This window comes from Lepidochelys olivacea (assembly GCF_965140295.1).
Source record: "Lepidochelys olivacea isolate rLepOli2 genome assembly, chromosome: 24".
In the NCBI taxonomy this organism is placed as follows: Eukaryota; Metazoa; Chordata; order Testudines; family Cheloniidae; genus Lepidochelys; species Lepidochelys olivacea.
Window position 1 is genome coordinate 296252 of NC_140434.1, and position 26195 is coordinate 322446.

The 26195-nt window shown below is 42.0% G+C and overlaps 1 protein-coding gene across 1 annotated transcript in view; it reads left to right on the forward strand.

The window, feature by feature from the left end:
* Window positions 1-26195, forward strand: part of ASH1L (ASH1 like histone lysine methyltransferase) — a 155867-nt gene that overhangs the window by 73057 nt on the left and 56615 nt on the right. Inside the window, exons 4-6 of the mRNA XM_084613398.1 lie at window positions 13394-13495; window positions 18346-19084; window positions 22848-23027. Coding sequence (XP_084469524.1) covers window positions 13394-13495; window positions 18346-19084; window positions 22848-23027 — 1021 coding nt within the window. The remainder of the gene's footprint in view (window positions 1-13393; window positions 13496-18345; window positions 19085-22847; window positions 23028-26195) is intronic.

The window sequence follows — 26195 nt, forward strand, 5'->3', positions numbered from 1 at the left end:
GCTGTAAAATTGCGATGTAAACACTCTGGCTGGAGCCTGGGCTCTCGGACCCTTTGTGGGGTATGCCATACCCTAAGGATATGTCTACACTGCAGTATAAACCTTCGGGTTAGTAAAACTCAAGTTAGCAGATCTTGGGTTTGTTAATCTAGGATTTGAGTGTCTATACTAATTTGTAACCTCAGATTAGGAGTTGTTGAACCCTACGTCCCAACTGGGGACTCAGTGTCTACACTGATTTATGTGGGCCCGAGTCCAACCACTCATATCCCAAACTTCCTAGCATCTTTCCAAAATGGGGCCATTCTGTTTCTTTTTTTATGGTGCAGTGCGGGAAAACTTGACTGTCCACCAAACGTGAATGTCCACAGGACAAAGAAAGTGGGATTTTGGGATACTTTTGCTGGACTCCCAGAGCACAAGTCTACACTACTAAGCAATAGGAATTGAACTCTGGATCCTGGCTTGACTCAGTCTTGGACCTTCAGCTCCTGTGGGATCCTGGTACTCTGGGTCCAAGTCCTGGGTTAGCATGATTTGCATATAGAGAGAAGGGGGGCTGGGCTTGAGCCTGAGTTCAAACTATGGGCTTACATTGCAGTGTAGACATGCCCTAATTATTCAAAGCCCCCATGTTCTCATTTCAGGGTATGTGTACACTGCAGTTAGAAACCCACAGCTGACCTGGGCTAAGGAGCTATTTAATTGTGGTGTAGATGTTCAGGTTCAAGCTAAGATCAGGCTCTAGGACCCTGCAAAGTGGGAGGGTCCCAGAGCTCAGGCTGCAGCCCAAGCCTGCTCCACAGTTAAACTTCCCCATAGCCTGAGCCCTGTGAGTCTGAGTCAGCTGGCATGGGGGTGTCTAACTGCAGTGTAGACATACTGTTAGCGATACCACTTGCGCATCAGTTCCTAACAGCTGGGAATGCATTGCAATAAAGTTATGTAAGTAAGCCAGATGATTGTGCTTTGGGCTAACTTCCAGCAAGATGTACATAGTCTTCTAGTGTTCCTTGTAGAGAGCCTCTGTAGGGTTACTTTGCATCATAGAAGAGAGAACAGCCCGTCTGTTGTCTACTTGATACCTCACTGAAACTTTAGGATCCAGAAGAATATACTCATCCTTAGAACTCTGGCCTGAGATATTGAGGAAGAGTATATTTATAATGAGGGCCCCCAATCTCCTTTACCACAAGCGCCATCCCCTCTTTATTTCCCCATTTTGTTTTCACCTCTCTAAAATAAGGTTTTCTTCTAATCTGTCCCAGTCTACCTCCCACCCTGATGACAGTTGGAAGACAAACATGCCCCTCTCAAGGGGCAGAAAGGTTCATACTCTCTCCCTGCTTGCACACACGTGCTGGCCTGCCTCTTTACAAAGAGCAAATTCTGGTCTCCTTGTCATCATCTTCGTGCTGCCAGCTTCTGCTTTTGACAGTTGACCCCCTGCTGTTTGTTTTGGCGTCTGGATTTGTCAGACGAGTGAGGTGCCAATAAGGTAGGTCAGGCCAGAGGATGCATGAGTACAAGTCTAACTGGGTTTCACAGTGGGCCTGAGACCAGGCCTAGCACTTTTTCATCAACACAGTTTCTCCTAGTGTCCTCCCTAATTCCTTAAGAAATTGAGTTGTCCACAAGTGACATCCAGCTGTGCATTTGATTTGTTATTTTCCTAAATTGAACAATCTGGTCACAGCTATTGTATTGCTCTTATGCCTCTTTTTAAAAAGTTCTGAATTTATCTCTTTTCTGGATATTATTTTAAGGCATAATGTTATTTAGAAAACTCCCTTTGTTAAAAATAAACCATTTGTTCACAGTCTTTGTAGTTTGTTAAATATACTCTAATCTGATTAAGACACTTTTATGATTAATCTGTTCCTGGAAGAAAACTGCATCCAAAAGTACTTTCACTATCTATTCATCGAAAGGAGAATCTGCTTTTTCTATCATGCCTAGTTAAGTTTGAGGTTTGTAAGCCATAGTCTGGTGTATAAAACACGCACGTGTTCCATATGGAAGCTGTTCTATACCTCTGATAATTTTTATTGTCCGATCTTCACCTTTTCCAATTCTAAAATATCTTTTTTGAGATGAGGTCACCAGAACTGCAGGTAGTGTTCGAGGTGTGGTCATAACGTGGATATTGATAGTGGCAATTATGGTATTTTCTGTCTTCTTATCTATCCCTTTCCTAATGGTTCCTAACATTCCGTTCATTTTTTTGGCTGTCACTGCACATTGAGCAGATGTTTTCAGAGAACTATCCATGATGACTCCAAGATTTCTTTCTTGAGTGGTAATAGCTAATTTAGACCCCATCATTCTGTATCTATAGTTGCAGTTGTCTTCAGCAGTCATTCCCTTTGTCTGACGCTCAAAGAGTACTATTAACCTGGAAGAACAGGTGGAGGATTACTCTCTCCCTGTCCATTCTGGAGTAAGTAGACTCTATAGTTTCTCTAATGTAGGAACATATAGATCTGGTCACTCACAATGTATTTGGGCTGCACAAATTTCCCAAGGAAAAGTAGTCCACATTGGGTCACTGTCCCAAAGTAGATCTCTCTGTGGTGTCAAATTCAACCCCTGCCTATGGTTATCATACCTTCCCCATAGTGTCATAACCTCATTCTAAATCAGTTTCTCTCTCCTGCTTCAAGCCTATGGCTAGCAAATTCTTATAGCACCTAATCCAAGTTCATTAAAGCTCCTGACCTCTTCTAGTAGCTGTCAAGTCTGACCAGAGTGCAAGCGGAGGATCACAGGGACAGATTTTCAAAGAGCTCAGTACCTAATAGTTCTCATTTAGGGCACCTAAATCAGCAGTCAGGTTTTCAAAAGAACTTAGTTCCCAGTTAGGTACCTTTTTTTCCAATGGAATCTGCTGAATTCTGAACACTTTTGAAAATATGGCTCACAGGCTTTATCTGCTCTTATCTATTCCTAGTCTCAGAACTGTGCTGTCCTTCCTCCCTAAGGTGATCTGTCCCTTGCACACTGGCCAAGAAATTTCCTCCCTATTTTCTGTCCTAACCCCAAGAGCATTATAGAAATGTGCAGGTTTTCCCTTGGCATATATGAAGCCTTCAGTTTGTGTGAGTACAAGATTAAGACAGAGAGAAAACCTGAACTCCTCTTTTTATGGTAGCAGAATCCTAAGAACAGGCTTGCAAGTCTCCAACGGTATTATATTCAAATGGATTGGGTTGTGCATTTCCAAGTCTTGGAAGATTTCCTATCTATGAAAATTTCTAACCTGCTGTAGCAGCATAGTGGGAGGAGACAAGCAGAGGCTTCCAAAACTCTTCATGATCCTGATTGCCCGGCTGCTTATTGCGAATTTGGTCATCTAGAGGAGGACCCACTCTCACTTACTGGTTATTGTCGCAGAACACAGGCAGAAAAAGTCCACAGCGAGAATTTTTAAAAAAAACTATTTAGAACCATTTCCTCTCATATTTCTTATACAATGTATATTGGGTTAGCTGTCAGGTTATATCCAGGTTTCAGAGTAGCAGCCGTGTTAGTCTTTATCCGCAAAAAGAAAAGGAGTACTCGTGTAGCTCACAAAAGCTTATGCTCAAATAAATTTGTTAGTCTCTAAGGTGCCACAAGTACTCCTTTTCTTTTTGAGGTTATATCCAGTTATCTCTTCTTGGAACCTGTGTCAGTTTGCCCTCTTTTAATTGAGAAATTTCTCTTTTGTCCTTACCTGAAGTCTGCAAGTGAAAGAATTTGGCTACCATTTATGTGATTCAGATTCTTAGGTTCTGTCTGGAGAGCACTAAGGAGCCAACAGAAAAGTTGGATTTATTTTTATTTTTATTTGGTCTTGATTCTTCTAAGCAGTGGCTGACCGTATCTGCATGTTACATGTAGATGGATTTATTCCTGTGTTTGTAAATCTTTTTGGATGTAAGAACCTGTTCTCAGTTTATGGTTGAAACCCATGCTTCCAAATATATTTCTGCCATTTGCTTAAGGAAGTTTCTTTAGATGAGACATTTGTAAGCCAGTTTTACATAAAAGTTGCAACACTCTTCTTACAAGTATATGGGCACTTTTTTATTAAGTCTTTGACAGTAGTTTCTTAATGCAACTTTACTTTTTTACAGTTATAATTTAGTAATTATTGCTCATTGAATACAATGACTGAGAAAGTGTTTAAGAAGATTCATGGTAAACAGCATGCTTGAGTACTTTGAGAAAAAAAAAATTTAGCCTTTCACCACCAACTATAGATTTACATTATATTATTATTTTTATTATTTATTTTTAATGTAATAGTGCTTAGGAGCCCCACTCATGTACTTCTGTACAGATACACGACAAGAAGACTGTCCCTGTCCTACAGAGCTAGCTTGCCTCTTAGGGTATATATCTACACTGAAATCAAGAGATGTCATTGCAGCACATGTAGATACTGATCGAAGCTAGCTTGAATAACAATAGCAGTGAAATCATGGCAGAACAGGCAGTTACAAAGGCTAGCCCCGTCTACCCATAAATTTGGATACATACTCTAGCTAGCTCAGGTATGTCTACATGTGATTCAGTCACACCTCCCAGTTGCAGTGTAGACATATCCACAATCTCTCAGTACTACTTGAAGATCGCACAGCCACCATTCATAACTGGCATATTGGCTTTATCATGGCAACATAAGATTAATCTCCATCTTCTATATTATTACAAATCTAGTAATGTAAACAGTGTGTGGGTGAAATCTTGGCCACATTTGAGTCAATGGCAAAACTCTCATTGACTTCAGTAGGACAAGGATTTCACTCTATATTTAATTACCTGGAGTAATTCTTATTTGTAATAAGGTCCACAGATCTATGGCTTTGCGTACTCTATTCTGTGCAGCCTTGGAGGCTCCATCTCTGAGAAACCCTCCAGATTTCATCTGCCTTTCCAGGTACAGTCAGGCAGACCAGCGCCTCCTGTTGAAGAGCATTTGTAAAGAAGAAGAAGAAAAAGGAAAAGAGCTTAAGATCTCCAGGCCGATAGGGGTTTGCTTTTATTGGCAGAGAGGATTCCCTGTCTCCTCATTTGCTGGAAACTTCCATGCTCCCTGCTCACCCACACCGAGTGCAGCATGGCAGAGAAGGCTGAGAGGGGAGAACCAGATGTTTCCTGAACTTTCTCTGCTGATTAAATGCCTGCATGGAGATCTGTGCCTGTTCTTTGAAGACCCAGATCTGTCTCAGGTGCTCAGACAGGGGTAGGATTCTCAGCAGCCTCCTCCTCTGAGCAGGAGAGCTCCCAGGAAGCAGTGGCAGCACCTCAGCGACAGCAAAATCCCCCAGGCCTGGCACAGATGACAGCAGCAGGCTGTCTTGGGATCAGCAAGCAGTACTGGCAGCTGCTCCCCATGTGGAACCACAGTATCAAAAGGCAAGGGAAGCTTCCTCTCAACCACTGGAGCCCACATTCACAGCCCTGTGTGTTGACCTTGAAGCAACTGCCCAGTCCCACCCCCATGCCGCTACAGCAGCAGGAAACTACTGTACTGTCAAGGATCCAGAGACAGAGCAAGGAGAGCCTGGTAAGAGGCCCTTGGACCCAGCTCCTTCCTCCATTCTATAGCATGCCCACTGCCCAACCCTGCAGTGGCTCAGGGTGGATTATACCCCGACAGCAATGTCAGCCCAATGCTGTCTTCTAGTGCAGCAAATGGGTCAAGGACTCCCTTTGAATGTTCAGGGTTGAAGCCTGGTGTCTTTGGGGTGGCCACCCCTGTGGGCTTAACCTATCTCCAGGCCACATCCAGGAATCTCCCTTAAACAAAGCCTGGGAGCTGGGAAGTTGCCTTCTGGACCCAGTCCAGCACAAAACTGTTTCTCAGGGCAAGAAAGCCACTCAAAAGAATAACCACAAGGTCCTGCTACCTTCCAGGGAACCATCAGTTTGAAATTTCTCTCCCTCCTGAGGAGGAGGATGATCAAGGGCAGTCGTAAGAAAGAGGTCTCACAGATGTTCAGACCCTTCTAGACACCCTAACATAAAGTGCATACACACACACACACACAAGAGCCCCTAATTCTCTTCATCTACTGAAAAATCTGATTTAGGGGATTCCTCTAGGAGGCCCTCTGGAGGCACAAAGTGTAGTCTGTTTCCCTCAAACTGCATAAGTCTGCGTGATGCAGACAGCCTGATAATCCTCAGCACCTTGCTCCTTTGCTCATTTTCATGGAGTGCAGCAGGGCAGATAATCCTCAGTGTCTGGTTCCATTGGTCACCGTCATGAAGGGCAGCAGGGCAAAAATCCTCAACGCCTTGTTCTCCTGTTCAACTTCATGGACTGTGACAGGGCAGATATTCTTCTGTACCTAGTTCTCTTGCTCACCTTCATGGAGTGCAGCCCAGGATAATCCACCAGCATTTAGATCCCCTGCTCTCCTTCATAAAGTGCAGCATGGCAAATCAATGCAAAAAAGACCAAGCCATAGACATATTCTGTTTCCTCTAGGCATTCATACACACAACCCCAAAAAGGAAATTCTCCCTGCTTAGGGGAGTAAGGGTAACACACCAGATCATAGCTAATTATCAGTTAATAAAATCCTGCGGGGGAACACCACACACAAAGAATAGTCGTACTTGTGGCACCTTAGAGACTAACAAATTTATTTGAGATAAGCTTTCGTGAGCTACTGCTCACTTCATCAGATGCATTCAGTGGAAAATACAGTGGGGAGATTTATATACATAGAGAACATGAAACAATCATACACACTGTAATGAGAGTGATCAGGTAAGGTGAGCTATTATCAGCAGAAGAGCGGGGTGGGGGGGATCTTTTGTAGTGATAATCAAGGTGGACCATTTCCAGCAGTTGACAAGAACATCTGAGGAACAGTAGGGGGAGGGGGGGGGAATAAGCATGGGGAAATAGTTTTACTTTGTGTAATGACCCATCCACTCCCAGTCTTTATTCAAGCCTAAGTTAATTGTTTCCAGTTTGCAAATTAATTCCCATTCAGTAGTCTCTCGTTGGAGTCTGTTTTTGAAGTTTTTTTGTTGAAGAATTGCAATTTTTAGGTCTGTAACATTTGGGGACAACGTATACCTTCAAATCAGTGGCGCTATTTCCCCATGTTTATTTCCCCCCCCCCCCCCCAGTTCCTCAGATGTTCTTGTCAACTGCTGGAAATGGCCCACCTTGATTATCACTACAAAAGATCCCCCCCCCCCCCACTCTCCTGCTGGTAATAGCTCACCTTACCTGATCACTCTCATTACAGTGCGTATGATTGTTTCATGTTCTCTATGTATATAAATCTCCCCACTGTATTTTCCACTGAATGCATCCGATGAAGTGAGCTGTAGCTCACAAAAGCTTATGTTCAAATAAATTTGTTAGTCTCTAAGGTGCCACAAGTACTCCTTTTCTTTTTGTGCATACAAACTATGACACGGCTGCTACTCTGAAACCTGACACGAAGAATAGACTTTCAGGGAAAGTGTATTGTGAACTACAATTATCTCTGCAGATGCCTTAGACAGGCTATAGCTATGTATCTCTGGTCATGCACCCAGTGAATGTGTAATAGTGGAACAGGGATTTCTTGTCAGATCTAAAAACTGGAAAAGCATTGGGCTGTTGTCTTCAGCTGCCACTGCAGGTCGCCATGTCTTAAATATTGGATTGTCATTTTCAGCTGTTGCTGTGGATCACCAGGTCCTAATGTCCTAGTTATTGCTCTTTTCCCACTATTTCTTCTATCCCACATGTCCCCGGACTTCATTCTATGAAGCCAGAAGGTTCCTCAGAATGCACCAGTCAAAATTTATCCTGGTGTCACTACCAAAGATATATGTGCCTTTTCCCCTGGTGGTGAAGTACTCGTCATTTCTAACTGGGAAAATTTTTTACCTGAAAGAATGGCCTCCTCACTATACAGGCCCTTTGTAGGCAGCCAGGTCCAGGCAGGCATAATCTCCGCCTCCTTCAGGCATAAACACTATCAAGGGCATCTGGCCAACAAGAATAAATATATAAACAAAAGAGAACTGTTATCTAACACCCCAAGGCAGGGGTAGGCAAACTACAGCCTGCAGGTGACATCCGGCCCGCCAGCCGATTTAATCTGCCCTTGAGCTCCTGCTGGGGAGTGGGGTGTGGGGCTTGCCCCGCTCCCGCTCTCCAGCTGGGGAGCAGGGTCGGGAGCCGCTTCGCGCAACTCCTGGAAGCAGCAGCATGCCCCCCTTCTGGCTCCTATGTTTAAGGTCAGCCTGGGGGCTCTGCATACTACCTCCACCCCAAGTGCCGCCCCCGCAGCTCTCATTGGCCGGGAGCTGCAGCCAATGGGAGCTGTAGGGGCGGTGCCTGCTGACGGGGAAGCGCGCAGAGCCCCCTGGCCGCACCTCCGGGTAGGAGCTGGAGTGGGGACATGCCACTACTTCCGGGAGCTGCTTGAGGTATGTGCAGCCCGGAGCTTGCATCCCTGAGCCCCTCCTGCGCCCCAATCCCCTGCCCCAGCCCTGATCCCCCTCCTGCCCTCCAAACCCCTCGATCCCAGCCTGGAGCACTCTCCTGCACCCCACGCCTCTCATCCCCAGCCCCACCCCAGAGCCTGCACCCATAGCCAGAACTCTCACCCCCACACACACACTCCTGCCCCAGCCTGGAGCCCCCTCCCGCACCCTGAACTCATTTCTGGCCACACCCCAGAGCACTCACCCCCCCATGCCCCAACCGCCTGTCCCAGCCCTGATCTCCCTCCCACCCTCCGAACCCATTGGTACCAGCCTGGAGTACCCTCCTACACCCCAAATCCCAGAGCCCGCACCTCCAGCCCAGAGCCCCCTCCCGTACCCTGAATTCCTCATTTCTGGCCCCACCCCAGAGCCTGCACCCCCAGGCAGAGCCCTTACTCCGTCCTGCACCCCAACCCCAATTTCGTGAGCATTCATGACCCGTCATACAATTTCCATACCTAGATGTGGCCCTCAGGCCAAAAAGTTTGCCCACCCATGCCCTAAGGGTACGTCTACACTGCAAAAGAAAAAGGAAAAAAAAAAACCTCTGTGATAGCGTGTCTCAGAGGCCAGGTCAACTGACTTGGGCTCCTGGGGCTTGCATTACCGAGCAACAAATAACAATGTGTAGATGTTCCAACTTAGTCTGGAGCTAAAGCTCTGAGGTCCACCCCACTTGTCGGTTTCAGAGCCCCAGCCCAAGCAGGAATGTCTACGGTGCTGGTTTTAGCCCCATTATGCAAGCCCAAGTCAGTTGACCTGGGCTCTGAGACTTGCTGCTGCTGATTTTGCAGTGTAGACACACCCTGTGTGCCCTGCAGAGCTAACATGGGCAGACAGTATGGCAAGTATGTTCTCTGTCAACCAATTAAAACATTTGCACAGCCTAGGAGGTTTTGCTTGAGGAATAGTCAGGGCATACAGACAGCCATCCTACATCTCCTGCAAATGGGAGCAATTGAACCTGTCTCCACCTCTTCAGGAGAAAAAAGGCCTTATTCCATATTGTTTCTCGTTTTAAAAAAATCAGAAGACTACAGAGCAGTTCTCAACGTCAGGTATCTCAACAGATTAAAAAATAAATAAATTCAAGATGGAGACCCTAAAATCCAAACTAACTGCCATCCACAGAGGGGGCTGCATGACATCTGTAAGATGTCCGAGAAACTCAATTTGTCAGTCTCACAGGTGCTGCTTCACCTTTGCTCTTGGAGCACAACATTACCAATACAAGCCCTTGCCATTTGGTTTGACCACAGCACTGCAAGTGTTTACACAAATGCTGCTAGTGTTAATATCAGCCATCAGAAAGGAAGGTTCCAGTCTCCCCCTTTCTGGGTGACCTCCTTTTCTGAGCCTCAGTCAGTCAGATGGACTGTACTGTCATAGCAATAAGGGCTGCAGAGCCATGGTTTTGTGAGAGTCAGTTTGCAGTCTCAGCATATTCACAGTCTGAGTGGGAACAGTAACTGTCCTCTACAAATTGCAGGAAACAAATGAGAAGCAGACACATCTTATTAAAATGGTCAACTTCTCAAGGGGAGAGTATCCATTCATATGTTTCTGTCTCTTCTGGGATTAGTGGTCTCCCATATGGATATTCTTAGTGCATCAGTGCTCACATGAGGCCGCTACAGAACTTCATTTTATCGCTCCCTCAACTGTCTCTTATCCACTGCTCAACTAAGGTATATCACGCCAGGAGAATTCCCAGGTTGTTCATGAAGGGACAAAGATTGTCCAAACAATAGCACAAGCATACCATAAACTGAGGAGAGCTCAAGGCAATCCAGTATGGTCTCAAGGCTCTGCTCCCATCTCTGGACTTACCTCAAGTGCTGATCAGGATAGACAACAGCTCAGCCCTGTCATACAACAACAGATTAAGGGAACAAGGTCTACTGTCCTTCAAAGAGAAACTCACCTCCTGATGACTTGGGCAAAGGAGAATCTGCAGTCAATTCACTTTTTTCTTATCCAAGGCAAAACTGAATGCTACAGCCAACTGGCTCAAGAAGCAAAAGCTAGAACATCCAGAATGAAAACTACACCTTAGAGGTGTTTCATCTCCTGGTATACAATGTTACTCTCTCAACAATAGATCTGTTTGCCTCCCACCTGAATTGCATGGTTTCAGAGTTATTCTCTTAGGGCATGGCTACACTAGAAACTTCAAAGCGCTGCCATGGGAGTGCTCCCACGGCAGCGCTTTGAAGTGCAAGTGTGGTCGTGCGCAAGTGCTGGGAGAGAGCTCTCTCAGCACTCCGGTAATCCACCTCCACGAGGGGATTAGCTCCGAGCGCTGGGAGCGCGGCTTCCAGCGCTCGGAGCCTGTCCACACTAGCGCCTTGAAGCGTTCAGACTTGCTGCGCTCAGGGGGGGTGATTTTTCACACCCCTGATCCAGGAAGTTAGAGTGCTATAAAATGTAAGTGTAGACAAGCCCTTACTGGTGGGATCACAGACCCAAGGCAACAAAGGCTTTGTTGTAACTATGGCCGAAAGGGACTCTTACATGCCTTCCCTCCCTTTTTATGTCCTCAGAATTCTACAGAAGATCAGGAGTGAAGCAGAACTGGTAATTCTGTTATCCCTATTCTGGCCAAGGAGGCCTTGGGTCTTTGATCCCCTTCACAGGGTATAAAGATCACTCTTCTGCCTTCCATCTAGAAGAGATATGATATTACACGGGCCAATCAAAATCCAGACAGTCTGAGACTAGCTGTCTGGTTTTTGGACAGAACCTCTTAAGTCAGAGGTAACTCAGAGAGGTAATATCCACTATTTTAGCTTCCAGAAATAAATCTACTCAGTGTATTCAAGGGCATGGTTGAGCTTTAACCATTAGTCCCAGGTCAAGCGTCTGACCCCTCCTTACCCCCTCTCACCTGTATTGGTACCACAGATTCTCGCATATCTTCAGAATAGACTCAGGTTAGACCTGACAGTTCAAACACAAAGATCAAGGTGCTACTTTGTCTAGCATCCCCTGTGCGGTAGATAACTGTTGAATTTTCATCATACCCAGTTATCCAGCATTTTTCTTATGAGAGCATAATCTCCTCTGCATCCTCCTGATGTGCATAAAGTTATTTTATGGAATCATACCTGGTTCTGAATGTTGTCATAGGGCCTCCATTTGAACCACTCGTGAAGGTATCTTATTACTTTCTAACCATTAAAATGGCTTTGTTTCATGAGAATTATGTCTGTTTGCAGGGTGTTTGAGTTAGGAGCTCTTTTCCTGGAACTTCATTACTGCATGTTCTATAAGGCTAAAGTGATACTCAGAACCGACCCTGTCTTCATAATCAAGACTAACTCCAGGCTCCCTAGAGCACAGGAAATTGTTCTTCCCTCTTTCTGTCAAGTTCTGTCACACTCCAAAGAGAAATTGTGGCATACTTTGGATGTCCAGAGGTCTCAATGTATATATTCACTACAGAGCACAGGTCAGAATGACAAACACTTCTTTAATGCTTTTTATCCACTGTTTAGAGGGAAAGAAGGCTTCAAAATCCTCCCTTCCAGGTGGCTGAGATATTGTATCTCAGAGGCGTACAAGTCAAAAAGCCTAATTGCATTTTCCAATATCAGAGCTCACTGCCTCAGAGCCAAGGCAGCTTCATGGGCAGAAAGACCATATGCCCCATACAAGAAAATCTGTAAACCAGCCACCTGTTCATCTATTCATGCCACCTTTAAAATTCTACAAGTTGGACATCCAGTCATCATCTGATGCTGCCTTGAGTAGATGGTGCATCTACTGTAGCATCCTTGTAACTATTTGGAAAAGGTTATTCCCTTTCACCTCTGTGCATATCTGTATATAGTTCCCTCCTGAGTGAACACTGCTATAAAATCCCAGTGTCATGGATCTGGGGACCTCATTACATATAAGAAAAGGAAAATATATCCATGTCTTACCTGAAAACTACCTTTCTTAGAATAATGAGGTCCACAGATTCAATCCACACTAAATGGGCTGTTAAGTGGGGAAAAATACTGACTTATTATTTGGCACTCAAAGTTTGTTATTCATTGAATTCCTTGCTCTGCAGAATTCCTTGTTCTGTTTAGTCTTAATGACTCATTTTCCTTACTGATATAGAGTGCTTAATTTTTCCTAGGCTATGGAAATGTCTCAACTGGCGGTTTCTCGGCGGTGGAACCACACCTGCCCTGCCTCTGATTGACAGGGTTGGTCTGCCTCCAAGGCTGCATAGAGCAGAATACCCAGTGTCCTGGGTCTGTGGCCCTCATTACTCCAAGACATGAAATATTCAGCTAAGACATGGATAAAATCTGTTAAATATTTCACAGTCTTATGCAGGCAGCTCATTTATGTTCATTAGAATTGTAATATGATTTACCTTATTATTACATATTATTTTTGGAGATTAAGTGCCAAATTTCTAAGTGGTCCTCTACCTAGCCTTCTCTTGTGCTTGTGCATATAAAGCATTGAACTTTGCAGATACAGATAGCTCCACTCACTTTAAAAATGCAAACTGTATGTACCCAGAGATGCAAGAATTCTTCTAGTCTTGTTTATTTTCCTGCAAAGTGAGGTGTTGGGGGAGTGTGTATACTGTTGCAGATGTACAACCATGAGCTTAAAAGTAGGCCTTTAATCGGAAATACATATAGTAAAAGTTAGTTTAATTGTAAAACAGCCCCCTCTTTCTAGGAGGGTAGTGTTTTTGATTGTTACTAATCATCGGACCTGAGAAACTCTGCCCTTCCCCACTTGCGTGCCCCATACAAACAAGTGTTATTTCTGGTAAAAATTGTTACCCTGCTTTAAACATTTGACATCTGGAATGTGTTTCATTGGCATTTCTAGTTTTAAGTTAATTTAAGTTCTCTTGGGCTTTTGTTTTCTCTTCTCTGCTTTTCAGGCACCCTGCCAGCACAGGACAAGCCCTCCCAGAGGCAGACGGAGAGCACAAATTGCAGTCCTTCCAGAAAGAGATCTACTTCTGAGAGCACATCTTCTACAGGCAAGTAACATTTGCTCTTCACCAAGGTTGTCAGGATAGATACTAATGCTGAGGTCTGCACTACAATAGATAGGGAAGGCAGCAGTTCAAGAGGACACCTAACCGCACTAGTACCTCAGCACACAGATGCTGGGCTCACCCACCCCAATAGAAGCTTTCAGTTGTGTCCCATGCCCTTTCTTAAAGCAGGAGTTAGTGTTGCAAAACAGTTTCTGTTGTAGCCCTTGCTTTTGGTTGGGCCATTCCTCTGAGATGCTGTCATCTTTGGGTCTGGAACTGGCCGTACCTGTTCTCTGTACAAGGCTATTTCCTTTTTAAAAAAAAAAAATTAAAAATGAAGGGGAAAAAAAGGGCAGAACAAGATCGGCCATTATTAGTGAAAGAAGAGAGAAAAAGTGCATTTTCCTTTATCTGACATAAGGATGACACAAAGACTTGACACTTCTGTCTCACCTTTATGTATACTTTCCCTCTAATGGGGTGACTACAAAATAGTTCAGTAACATTTCTCCTGGAAGACACCAATGAAGAATAATTCTACTTATTGAAGTAAGGGGCACTGGAAAGTTTAATAAATCATGAGCAATGATGCAGCCTCAGTCACCCTCTTCTCTGATCAACCATTCATACGCTCTCCTATGTGGCAAAAGTGTACAGTGAAAATCTATAAAGCTACCAACCCTTCTTCAAAGCTCACTGCCTGCATAATGCATACAGAAAACAGCAAAGTGATAACATCTTGGCAGATGGCAAGGTGTGATCATTGCTACAGAATGACTAAGAACTGTGCACATCCTTGACTAAGAACTGTGCACAGATTTGTGACCCTGTCTCCCTGTTACCCTGGCTTGTTTGTCTCATCCACTTGTCACTTCTTGTGTTTTAGATTATAAATAGGCTTGGGAGGATTAGATTTTTATTGGTAAATGTCAATTTGAGTGTATACACACAAACCAACAAAAAAATATTTCTACTGATATTAATCAAAATGTACGGATAGGCAAAGTAAGAAAAATGCTTCTTGAGAACTTGAGATTTTTATTTAAGGATATTTACTTTGTCAGTGTCATCATATACAATTCATCAATAATGATTATAAAGCTTTAAGGCTTTGAATCTCAGTGTCTACTGTCATTAAATAATAATTATCTGATTTCCCCCACAATTTCTCACAACTGTGAAAATTTAAATAGATGAAAATTTTAAAAAAAGCTTAAAAATAAACATTGATATTATCCATTGAAATTATAAAAAAATAAAAATAGAATTCTGCCAAGCTTCGTAATAAGTGCTTTGGGTAGTGTACTATCATTTATTGTATGCTTGTATAGTGCCTATCACAATGACTATATACAATATTTAACAATATAATTGTTAAATAATATGGTGGTGAGCACCTTGAAAATCCAAAAACAGACTATGTCAGTATGTAATTAGATTAGTGGTATGGCTGTTGTTTGCTGTGTAAATTGGATTCAAGTGCACTTATGTAAACTGGTGGTATGGCCATATGCAGTTGATTGACAGCATTCATCATCTATTACAACATAAATTGGATTGGTGGCACAGCCATCCGTCGTTGCAGAAATTGTTGTTATTTTTTATGATTTCCAAGGGTCCACAAGGTGCCAAAATTGCTCAGATCCTTAATTTAAACAGAGAAATTTGAAGTTGTTTTTTTTTAGCATATTCCTGTACAGAGCAAAGATGTTCCATTTGACTTGTTTACACGTTCATTTTAAAGAGACAATTAAAAAGTTGATTTAACCCACTGGCACAAGTCTGTGTACAGGAAGACATTGGAAATTCAGGATATCTCTTGTGCAAGAAGAGTGCAAGTAGAAAACTGAATGGCAAATTTATCATCGCCATAAAGATGAAGCTGCTAGGGCTTCTAGTGTGACCATTTCTGTCTTTAAATTCTTTGTAGATCATGAGCACATTGTGTATTTCAATGTTTTTGTCATAGAAAGCGTCTTTGTTAGCAAGTGCTCTAGGCATGCATGACCAGTGCTGCAGCTGTCATTGGGATCATACACTTTGTCTGATCCTTTTTGGATTAGTTTCAAAACAGGAACACCAGTTCAAGGACGGACCATCAAATGACACGTCTGAAAATGTGTTGTATTGTGTAGTTTGATTATCTTCAGTTAGTGCAGCTGTTTACAATAGCTCAGTTTACTAAACAGATGGTGTGCTTATAAGGAATCCCAGAGACATTCCATTTCCTTAGCATTTTTTATCTAACAAGTTGTAACAGAGCTAAGGATGATTTATTTGTTTTTAATATTGCATCTAAAATTGAAAGCAGACAGTGTGAATCTTCCCCTTGTTTCAGTGAGAATGAGGTTTCTAAGAGTTCACAGTTGACCCTAATAGCTGTGACCTAACCCGTGTTCTTGTATTTCTTTCTAAACACCTTTAAGAAGTGATTTGGTCATAAGAAAATTTTAGAAGTTGAATGGCCAGTTCTTTCTCATTTAAGTTGCCTTCTATCTCTGAAAATTATTGTCACTTGTGTTTGTAGATTTGTTACTTTGAGAACTCAGCAGTGTGTGCAGTTTCATTAATATTCTTTTTCTTGTCTTCTGAGTATTTGACTTGGACTGGTGAACACAAAGACTTATCTTCAATTGTTTGTGTCTTATCTGTCAGCTAATGCAGTGGCTCTCAATCATTCCAGACTACTGTACTGTATTCCCTTTCAGGAATCTGATCTGTCTTGCGTACCCCAAGATTCACCTCACTTAAAAACAACTTGCTTACAAAATCAGATAAAAAATACAAAAGTGTCACAACACACTGCTACTGAAAAATTGCTTACTTTCTCATTTTTACCATATAATTATAAAAAAAAAATCAATTGGACTATAAATATCGTACTTATATTTCAGTGTGATACTTGAGCCTGTTTTTCTCTTGTGAGACTTGTCTTTCTGGGAGCCAGTGAAGCGACAGCAACAATTAAGTTTTTCAAAATATTGAGTCTGTTACTACTCTCAGGGCCAGCATTGGGGCTGGCAAGCAGGACATTTACCTGGGGCCCTACGCCACAGGAGGATCCGCAAAGCTAAGTTACTTGGGCTTCGGCTTCAGCCCCAGGCCAGGGGGCTCGGGCTTTGGCTTTCTGCCCTGGGTCCCAGCTAGTCTAACATCAGCCCTGCCAACCCCATGAAAATGAACTCACGACCCACTTTGGGGTCACAACCCACAGTTTGAGAACTGCTGATATAGTATATAGAGCATCATAAACAAGTCATTTTCCGTATGAAATTGTAGTACTGACTTCGCTAGTGCTTTTTATATAGCCTGTTGTAAAACTTGGCAAATATCTAGATGAGTTGATGTACCCTCTGGAAGACCTCTGTTTACCCCCAGGGATACATGTACCCCTCATTGAGAACCACTGAGCTAATAGACAATCTCCCTCCTGCCAGAAAATACAAACCTTGTTGACAGCAATGCTTCATGGTGTCTTTCCTTTAAAAGTTATGCTTACACCAAAAGACACTCTACTGTCTTACCTGCCAGCTGTTTAAGTAGATGTAATCTCAATAATTGGCAATAATTACTGTAACATTTTGTAAATGCAAATTTGTAACTGAAATATATTTATGAGAAGACTAAGAGCATTCCTGTTATTCCATAGAGAGCAGAGTTTCTTCTAATAAATCTTATCTGTAAAAACCAACAGGGCATCTTTGGGAAATAGTTCATTTAGAACAAATCCTTTCTTATACTGCATAAACAGCATGGCTGATCTGGAACTCTCTCTTCCAAGTAACAGTGTAAAGATGAAGATGCAAAGCACATAGAATAGCATTCATGTTGTTTAAAAAATAAGCTAAGTTTGTTTCCTGTGTAAATGATCTTGCTGCTTTCTCCAGGTATTCCAGGTTATTTCCTTAATGCACAGTCAGTGTCATTAGCAGTGTAGCTAATGATTTGAAATAGTGCTTAACATTTGATCAGCATTTAAATTATGTGTTCACAGAATTTCTGAGAATGTTGTTATTTGTATAGGAATTGATCCAACTGGGGAAAATTTGTTTCTGAACCCAACAATAGCAGTCCTTTTTCCCCAGTGTTTGTGATCCTGAGTCCTACCCAACTTACTTTCCAGGGCATCCTTGGTGTCCAAGTAATTTTTCTTTATTTAAATTCTAATATATTGGATTCTGCAGGCAGTTCTGGAGACAAGATTCCAAATGCTGATCACCATCTAAGCAGGGGTAGGGAGGAACAGCTATAATTATGATAACGGTTTGGATCATCCCCTTTCATGGTACTTTACAAACACATACAAAGACATGATCCCTACCCTGAAGAGCTTACAATTCAAAGCCCCCCAATCCTGAAAACACTTTCACACTTGAATTCATGTGCACAAGTGTTTTCAGGATCAGAACATAAGAAGAAAAGTGGCATACTCTTAAGCACTTTACTGCTGCAGACTAATGCATCCTTCCAGGCTTTTTTTTAATTGACAATGCCTTTATCATTCTGCCCTGAAAGAAACTGAAGAGGGAAAACAAGGTGTGCTGATCTGGTTAGATCAAAGAGAAAAGAAAAATGTGAAAGAAATTCATAGGACAGAATGCAGGTACCCCTCTTACTTCCATCCCTAGTCCTCCTACCTAGTAAGACTTTGTTACAAAAACAAGTATCTTTACAATGTGTAATTATTGGAAGCTTTATTATAAGAAATTAAAATTTGGCAATATCTCCTTAGTATTTTGAGATCAAGGGGGACATGTAGCCATTGTAATTTGTTTTAAACCTCATAGAATTTAGTGATGATCATAACTAAAATCTGTTCTAGTATGCTTATGTTTATTTGTGTTTTCCAGTGATTGGAATACCCACACGAGGAGCAAAACTGGGGATTGCTGTAGATGATTCAGTGGATAGTTTACTGCAGCGCATGGCACAACATGACAGCCAGGCTGCACTGGACAAAACCATAGAAGCAGTCATTGCAAATGTATCTGTTCCACCTTCAGCTAGCCCTGGTCGAAACCACAACAGAGAGAGAGTCCTGGGAAAACAGGACAGTCTGTTAGTTCCAGCAGTTCCAAGTGACTCTTGCAATGATGGCATCTCACTTCTTTCAGACAGATTACCAAGCAGCTTCTCCCCACATCATCTGAAGAGAAGTGTGGTTGAAGCTATGCAGCGACAGGCTAGAAAAATGTGTAGTTACAACAAGATTTTGGCAACCAAGAAAAATCTGGACCACGTCAATAAAATTCTAAAAGCCAAAAAGCTGCAAAGGCAGTCACGGACAGGGAATAACTTTGTGAAGCGCAAGCCAGGCAGGCCCCGGAAATACCCACTACAGGCTGTAGTTTCAATGCAGGCTTTCCAGGCGGCTCGGTTTGTCAGTCAGGAGTTAGAGGGAAGGAAAGAGAGCAACACTTTACACCTTGGACCTGATACTATCACAGATGTAATCGAAGCTGTAGTACAGAGTGTGAACTTGAATGCAGAGCACAGAAAAGGGTGGAAGAGGAAGAGATGGCTTACAGAGGAACAGGCCAGGAAAAAACAGAAGTCTGTACCAGAAGATGAGCAGGAGAGTAATAAAAGGTAATTCCTTTACATTTCTGTACCTTCAAAGAATTGGCAATTGAAACCTGTAGGAAATGTGTTTCTCCAGAACTTCAACTATTCCATCCCCCATCTTACATACACTGCTAGGTGCATTTCTCTGACAGAGGGAATCGATTCAGAGGGAATCAGCGTGTGCTATTTTTAAGTTATAACTTCTTTTTAAATTTTGTTTTTTGTTAAAGTGAATTTAGTGTTCATTAAAAGTGCTAAATCAGTAGCCCTAATATCAAAGTAATTTTCTTCTCTATAGTACTGGAGGCAGCAGTAGCTCTGTAGGGAGAAAGCTTGGTAAATTTGGACTTAGGAGACCTGGGTTAAATTCCTGGCTCAGCCGTGGATTTCTTGTGTAACCTTGGGCAAATTACTGAATCTGTGTTGTGCCTCAGATTTACAAATAGGATAAAACTTGCCTCTGAGGATAAAATTAATTAATGCTTTCAGATATGATGATGATGAAAGCCATATAAGTACCTAAATAGATACATTTCCCATTCATTGCTCTACCAGTGTGCTTCAGCCTGGACCTGGAGGAACTGCCATTAGGGAGTTAGGTTTTCAGATTTTTAGAAGTAACTTTTGTTTTGGGGTGCCTCAATATTAGGGTGCCAAATTTGAAAAACCTTAAAGGGACTTGATTTTCAGAAGGGGGGTGCCCAACGCTTTCTTAAAATCAGCACTCTTTAAGGTATCTCAGATAGGATCTTTAAACTATTGAATATGACTCACCAAAATGAGAGGGCATCTAAAGTACAGTAATTCTAACATTCAGACTTGCAAACACTGGATACAGAAAATCTTGGAGAAACCTATTCTCCTTTTGGGCTTGTGCTTCAGATGGAGCAATTAATGGAAATTATTTGTCTGACTGATTAGCAAAGAATATTTTTAGGCTATTGTAATTATAGTTGACAGTTCAGGTGACAGAAAGGTTATAACAAAGATTGTCCCTACACCACCCAGTGAAGAAGTGAAAATAACAGTTCCATGCATCAGGGAGGTCTTTGACTTGAATTTTCTTCAAGTGTGGCATATGCCCAATATAAATTAATATATAAAACCACTACATTTTGTGTCAGTTAAGGACGATCTGTATACGACATACCCAACATAAAACCAAGAAGCAAAGAAAATTTAAGGCATACACCTTACCACTAGAGCAGTCACTGTACATCACAGACAATGAAGTGATAAGCTATGATGATGACCACAAATATAACTCTTCCCCAAAAGGAATACCACTTTTCCAGTACCTCCTTCCCCAAACTTACCACCACAAACAGACCACATTTGCCTCAAACTTTTCCTTACTCTCTATTCTGCACAGTTCTGGAAAATCATGCCCACTTATGTTTGGGGAAGAGGGTGCTGGAAGGCGGGCATAACCCAGTTTCAGATGCAGGGAACATAACTGGGGGCATATGTCAAAAGGTAGTTTTACTCCTTTCCTAAACTGCTCAAAAAGGTGTCCACATACTGCACTGGACAGTGGAAGTAGATAACATAAACCATTATTTTCATCAGCTAACTGCAGAAAATAAAGATTAAATTATGACAAATAATGCTAATAATTGTTTGTGTTTAATTAACTACAAATTACATTTACCCCAGACCTCCAAACTCTCATTGTAGAATGTTAAAAATGTGTTTTTAGTTTTTATCCTAGAGGGGCCCAAATTATCGTGAAACTTAGTAATGTGAACTTTTTAGGCCAATTTTAAACTGATTAGAAACCAAAAATTAACAGATGAATTTTCTGAGGATTTTCAAATATAAGTTTTATACAGAAGTTATGTACAGAAAAATTGGGGCAGATATACTGTCTTTTTCATACAAAAAAAAGAGGTTGAACTCTTTTTTAAGTGCAAAATAGAACCCTGTCATAACCATGGCACTTCAACAGCTCCACCTAATTCCTTTATGTGGGAAAGCTAAATTCTACATCAGTTAGTCTTCACCAACAGAGGGACAAATCTCAGTGCCATCTCTGTATCCCTCAGTAAGATATGAGTAGAACTTTCCCCTCACTGGTCCAGGATGTGTTGGCCAGGCAGTATTTACTGTTAGCGTTTGTATATAACACCACAGATCACAAGTTGCTCCTTATTTGATTCTTAAGGTAGCAAGACTTTGCATTGCTTAAAATAACATCATAAGAATGGCCGTACTGGGTCAGCATCTGCTTCAGACATTCATTAGCTAATAATTCAACCTATGCAGCAGCAAGCTGCCATTCTTACTTTTACAATAGCTTTAGAAACAAAGCTTAAAGTAGTCTATATTGTATGGGGTTGCAGACCAAGCCCATCAAAATAGAGAACTCTGAAATGGGTCAGGTGTGGATAAGACCATTATGAGCACATCTAAATTGCACACTCCTTGTGGTGGTGAGTGGAGTACATACACTGCGTGCCCTTTAGTCCAGGTATAAATAGGAACGCTGTGGGTATGTACTCTACGCACCCAAGCAATGCCTCACCTGTCTATACTGCTGTTTTTAGCAATGTGATGTCTTGCTGCCTCCCCACTGCTGGAGTCTTTCTCTGCCACAGGGAAAGGCTTCAGCAGCAAGGAAAAGACTCTGGGAGCAAGGAGGCAGTGTACAAAGGCTCTGGCAGCTTCCTGCTGACAGAGCCTTTCGCTGCTGCCTCCACCTTGCTAAGTCTTTCCCTGATGTGTGTAGCTAGATACTGCAGCATGAGTGCAGCCTGCTTTTCACCACAGCATGTAGCAAAAAATACCCTACATACCAGTGGCATGCAGTGTAGACATACCCTATGTTTAATACCCAGTTTTTATAACAATTGAATATTATTCCATCATCAGGGCATTTCATAGAGACTACGTCAAGCCCTGTTTAGAAACTAAGGACCTGATTATCCTCTCAGGGTACGTCTACACCATAAATGAAGGGGTGTTTGCAGCACGGGTAAGTGTACCCACTCTAGCTTTAATCTAATTGGCGTAAGTAACATTGTTAGTATGGATGTGGCGGTGCAGGCTTTGGTGGACATTCTGGGTATGTATTCAAGTTCCTGGCCCACCCTGGGTTCTGTGCCGTTGTGTCTTCGCTGCTACTGTTACCCATGCTAACTAGACTAAAGCTAGCATGGGTATGCCTACCTGCACTGCAGTCACACCTTCATTTGCAGAGTAGACATACCCTCAGTTACACTCACCAACACGGGGTTGTCCCATTGACTTTAGTGGAGTCACTTCTGATATATATTAGTATAAATGAGAGAGAATCAAGCCCTAGGTTTTCATGACTATGAGGAAAATAATCATCTTAAAATTCTGGAGGAGTGCTGAATAACTTCCTCAGTTTGTTAACAAACAGCTTACTGTTTCCAGAACCAAAAATGAATTTACGTTGAAATGAAATTAGTTCTAAAGTTTTAAATATTTCTCTCTGTAGGCTGGAGAAATTTAGTAACATGGTGTGAGCATATGTGCCTATTTGTATATACATGCACAGACTGCTAGACACTTGTTTATGATTATACATATATAAAACAGATATTTAAGTTACTTTGTGCTTTACACTCCAATAAAGTTGATTTCTTGTTTTTGTACAAAGTTAATTGTTACTTGTAAAATATCCTGTCTCAGTTCCAAAAATTGGCAAAAAAAAGTTTTAATATGATAGTCATCTGGCCATTCAGAGACTTCTTTGTTGGGCTTCTTTGTACAATATAGAATAATACTGGTGAAATAAGTTCATCTTTACATTTTCTTCCAGCTTTTCTGAGACATCAACTGAATCACCTAGTCACCTCGAAGCCATAGGGAAGGCACATGAATCTGAAAACACTGAGCAGCATTTGCCTACTTTTACCCAGCGTGAGAAAAAGGCTCCTAGGCCCCCAAAGAAGAAGTACCAGAAGGCGGGGCTGTACTCTGATGTGTACAAAACAACAGAGTAAGTAGTACCAGTGAAACGCTGCTGTCTGATATTCCAGGAAACTCTCTTCTTTCAACTAGAACCTTGAAGAGCTGCTACTAATATGCAGCTGAAATAAAACCACCAACTTAATTCAAGCCTGTGAAAAATTACATGCATGATAATTATCAGAATCTGACCCAGTGAAGATTTAAAATGTAACCCCAGTCAGAAAACAACCGCCAGCAATCTGAAAGTGTTGCTGAGTATCAGCCTTGAAGAAGGTAAGACAGCTTTATTCAACAACCTAAAAGATCATGACAATAAAGGGGCTGGCGGAGCTTAAGATACTCAGGTACTGAGCACAGTGTCAACATAAAACGGGCCATTAGTTGTCTTGCTTTTATTGATTTATGATAACACAGTCATCTTTAGTGTGACTGGCTTGTAAAGTGAGGGAACTTCATGTTTTACCAAAGATGCATCTCTGCTTCCTATTCATTTTATAGATAAGTGCTGTTCATCTGCTTCTTTCTATATGTGATGTTTAATGTAAAGAACTGAGATTTTTAAACTTTTTTTCACAACATAGCTCACAACTTAATAGAGAGATTGTTTCATGGACATCTCTCCTCCCATTTCTGATTGCATGGACCGACTTCCCCTCCCATTTGTGATCATATAACATCCCTGCCACAGCTACAGCAATTGTTTATGTTAGTAAAGTATTGTATTTTTAGTTTCCTTTGAATGGGATTTGGCAGATGGAAACCAAGAGGAGGGCAGGCATCATGTGACCAGTGAGCTCTCCATAGACAATTAGCAAATGCCTCAGAGACTACAGTGAGACCTGCTGGTGTATAGTTTAGTAACTGTTCCCAGTTACATCTCTTTTCACATTAGAATGTAGTTATTTGAGCAAGACTGTAAGAAGAAGCTGTGAGGTTCTTGTTTTGACCAAAATGAGACTGCAGTTGCATTTTTATTCAGCTGTTGTTTGTTAGAAAGCACTTCCTCCCCGAGCTGTGGTAGTGGTACTGTCCTTCGGATGTTCTGTTTCTCAAGATGAGAGTCTTTTCTGAAATTAAGCGTTAAATGTCTAGTTGTCTGAGCATTTTTGTTTACAGTAGAATATTCCCACTGGAGCAGATAGACATGTTACCATGGCTGAGGAACTGAGAATCTTTTTTTTCTTTGTAATAAAATGTTAATGATCCTGCCAGAAGCCTACCCAGACAATTGGAGCACTCATTGCAGGTGTGGTGGGCAGACATGTCACTTTTCAAATTTTAATTAAAAGTTCAAGTGAATATCTAGATTTATCAGAATTGGGCATGAATGTAGAGAAGTTCAGCGCAAAGTCTATATACTATTACTAACCCCGTAAGCTCTCCAAACACAATGTGATGGGGTGTATAGACCCCACACTGATGACAAAAGTGCCAGAGACGCCCTATGTGCAGGAGTAGCCCTGCTCCTCTGGCCCTGTCAGTTATGTATTGTAGGGAGCAGGCCTTTAAAAAAGAGGAAACTGTAGTCAGCAGGGGAGAGAGATCACCCTGAGCAGGAAACTGAAGCCACAGGGGGAACTACTGTCCAGGAGATCTCCATCCAGGACCTGTGGGGAGCCCAGCAAACTCCCATGGAAAGCCTGACAAAGTGGGCCAGATTCAGCAGCCCAGCTGGAAGGACTCCTTGCAATCTGCTGCGCAGATAGCCCAGAACTAAGAAGGTACTGTTGGCCCCAGGAAGAAGTTATTCTTGGGTACACTGAAATACTTAATTTTCCTTTTGAGTCCCCATCAGAAGAGACTTAAGAAGGCCTGCAAAGGGCATGGTTCCCCCTTACAAGGACTAAGAAACAGGAGCCTATATATATGTCCACCCCCCACCTTGCATGTAGATAACTGGGCATGTCTGGCGTCTCTTACCCTCTGGGGGGAAAGCTAAGGAGATTCTTGTACATAGTACTTAGACCTTGTGCTGGTCCTCTGCATTGGGGCAAATTTCACTCTTAAAGCAGTGTTGATGAGCTCCAAAAGATAAATAATAATACCTAGTACTTAATAGCACTTTTCTACAGTAGGGACCTGATTTTCAGAGATTCTGAGTACTTGCAGCTCCTGTTGATTTCATTTGGAGATGTGAATGCTTAGCACATCTGAAAATCAAGGCCTATGTCTCAAAATACTTTACAAAGATAAGTAAGGATTATTATCCCGCTTTTGCAGATGAAGAAACTGACTGATTAAGCATTTATAAGTGTGCTTGTCACTATAGTATCTAGAGTGGTACAGAGGAGTTAGGTAACATGTTTTAAATCTTCACAGAGTTCCCCACTTTAAGTCCTGTGCCAGGTCTTTTGACAGAAATAACATTGCTGCCACGCAAGGCTTCAAGGCTTCATAGGTGTAGAGTGGAAGAAATATGAACCTTAAGAACTCCAAAAGGGATGTGGAGAAATTCCTTGCTATGGTGGTTTATTAATACTGATATTTAGAGCCAGTTTTTACATTCTTTCTCACAATGAGTAGGACCTTATTCCATAAGTAGTCCCATTTGTATCAGACTGCTCATGAAATAAGATATTATTCAGTGTGCATAAAGATAGTGGTCTCTGGCCCATAATAATCATCTTAAATTTTTTTTTAAATCGACTGATTAAGTCAGTCACCAGTCTCTCTTTAAACTGTAAAGAGACCGCTTTGACTGTCGGTGCCATAACTGACTGAAAATGATGTAACTGATCTGCATTGGCTGAGTTCTTTGCAAGTGGAATGTATTACAGGATGCAGCCTAACAGGATCCTTGAAGTCAGTAACTAATTATTGTCTCTTGGACTGCATACCACCATTTTAAAAAATTACTGCTAGTATTTTGCATATCATAAGCTTCTACAAGACTGAACTGTAAACTGAAAAGTTGTTCTTTAGTCCCATGCAAAGCTAAAAAAGAATCACTTATATCTGTCTTTTAAACAAACTTCTAATGTAACTGTCAACATGCACAAAATAATTAAGAAAATCAGGGTGTATGAAAATCACTGTAAGACATAAATGTGATATATCCCCTTCACAACCCACACCAGAGATTCCTGACTATGATCCAAGTTAAAAAATCCATGTCTCTTAGGCACATCTGACTTTCCTGTTTTTACTTAGAGACAGATTGTGAGCGCCTCACTAACATCGGTGAGCAGTTATTTAT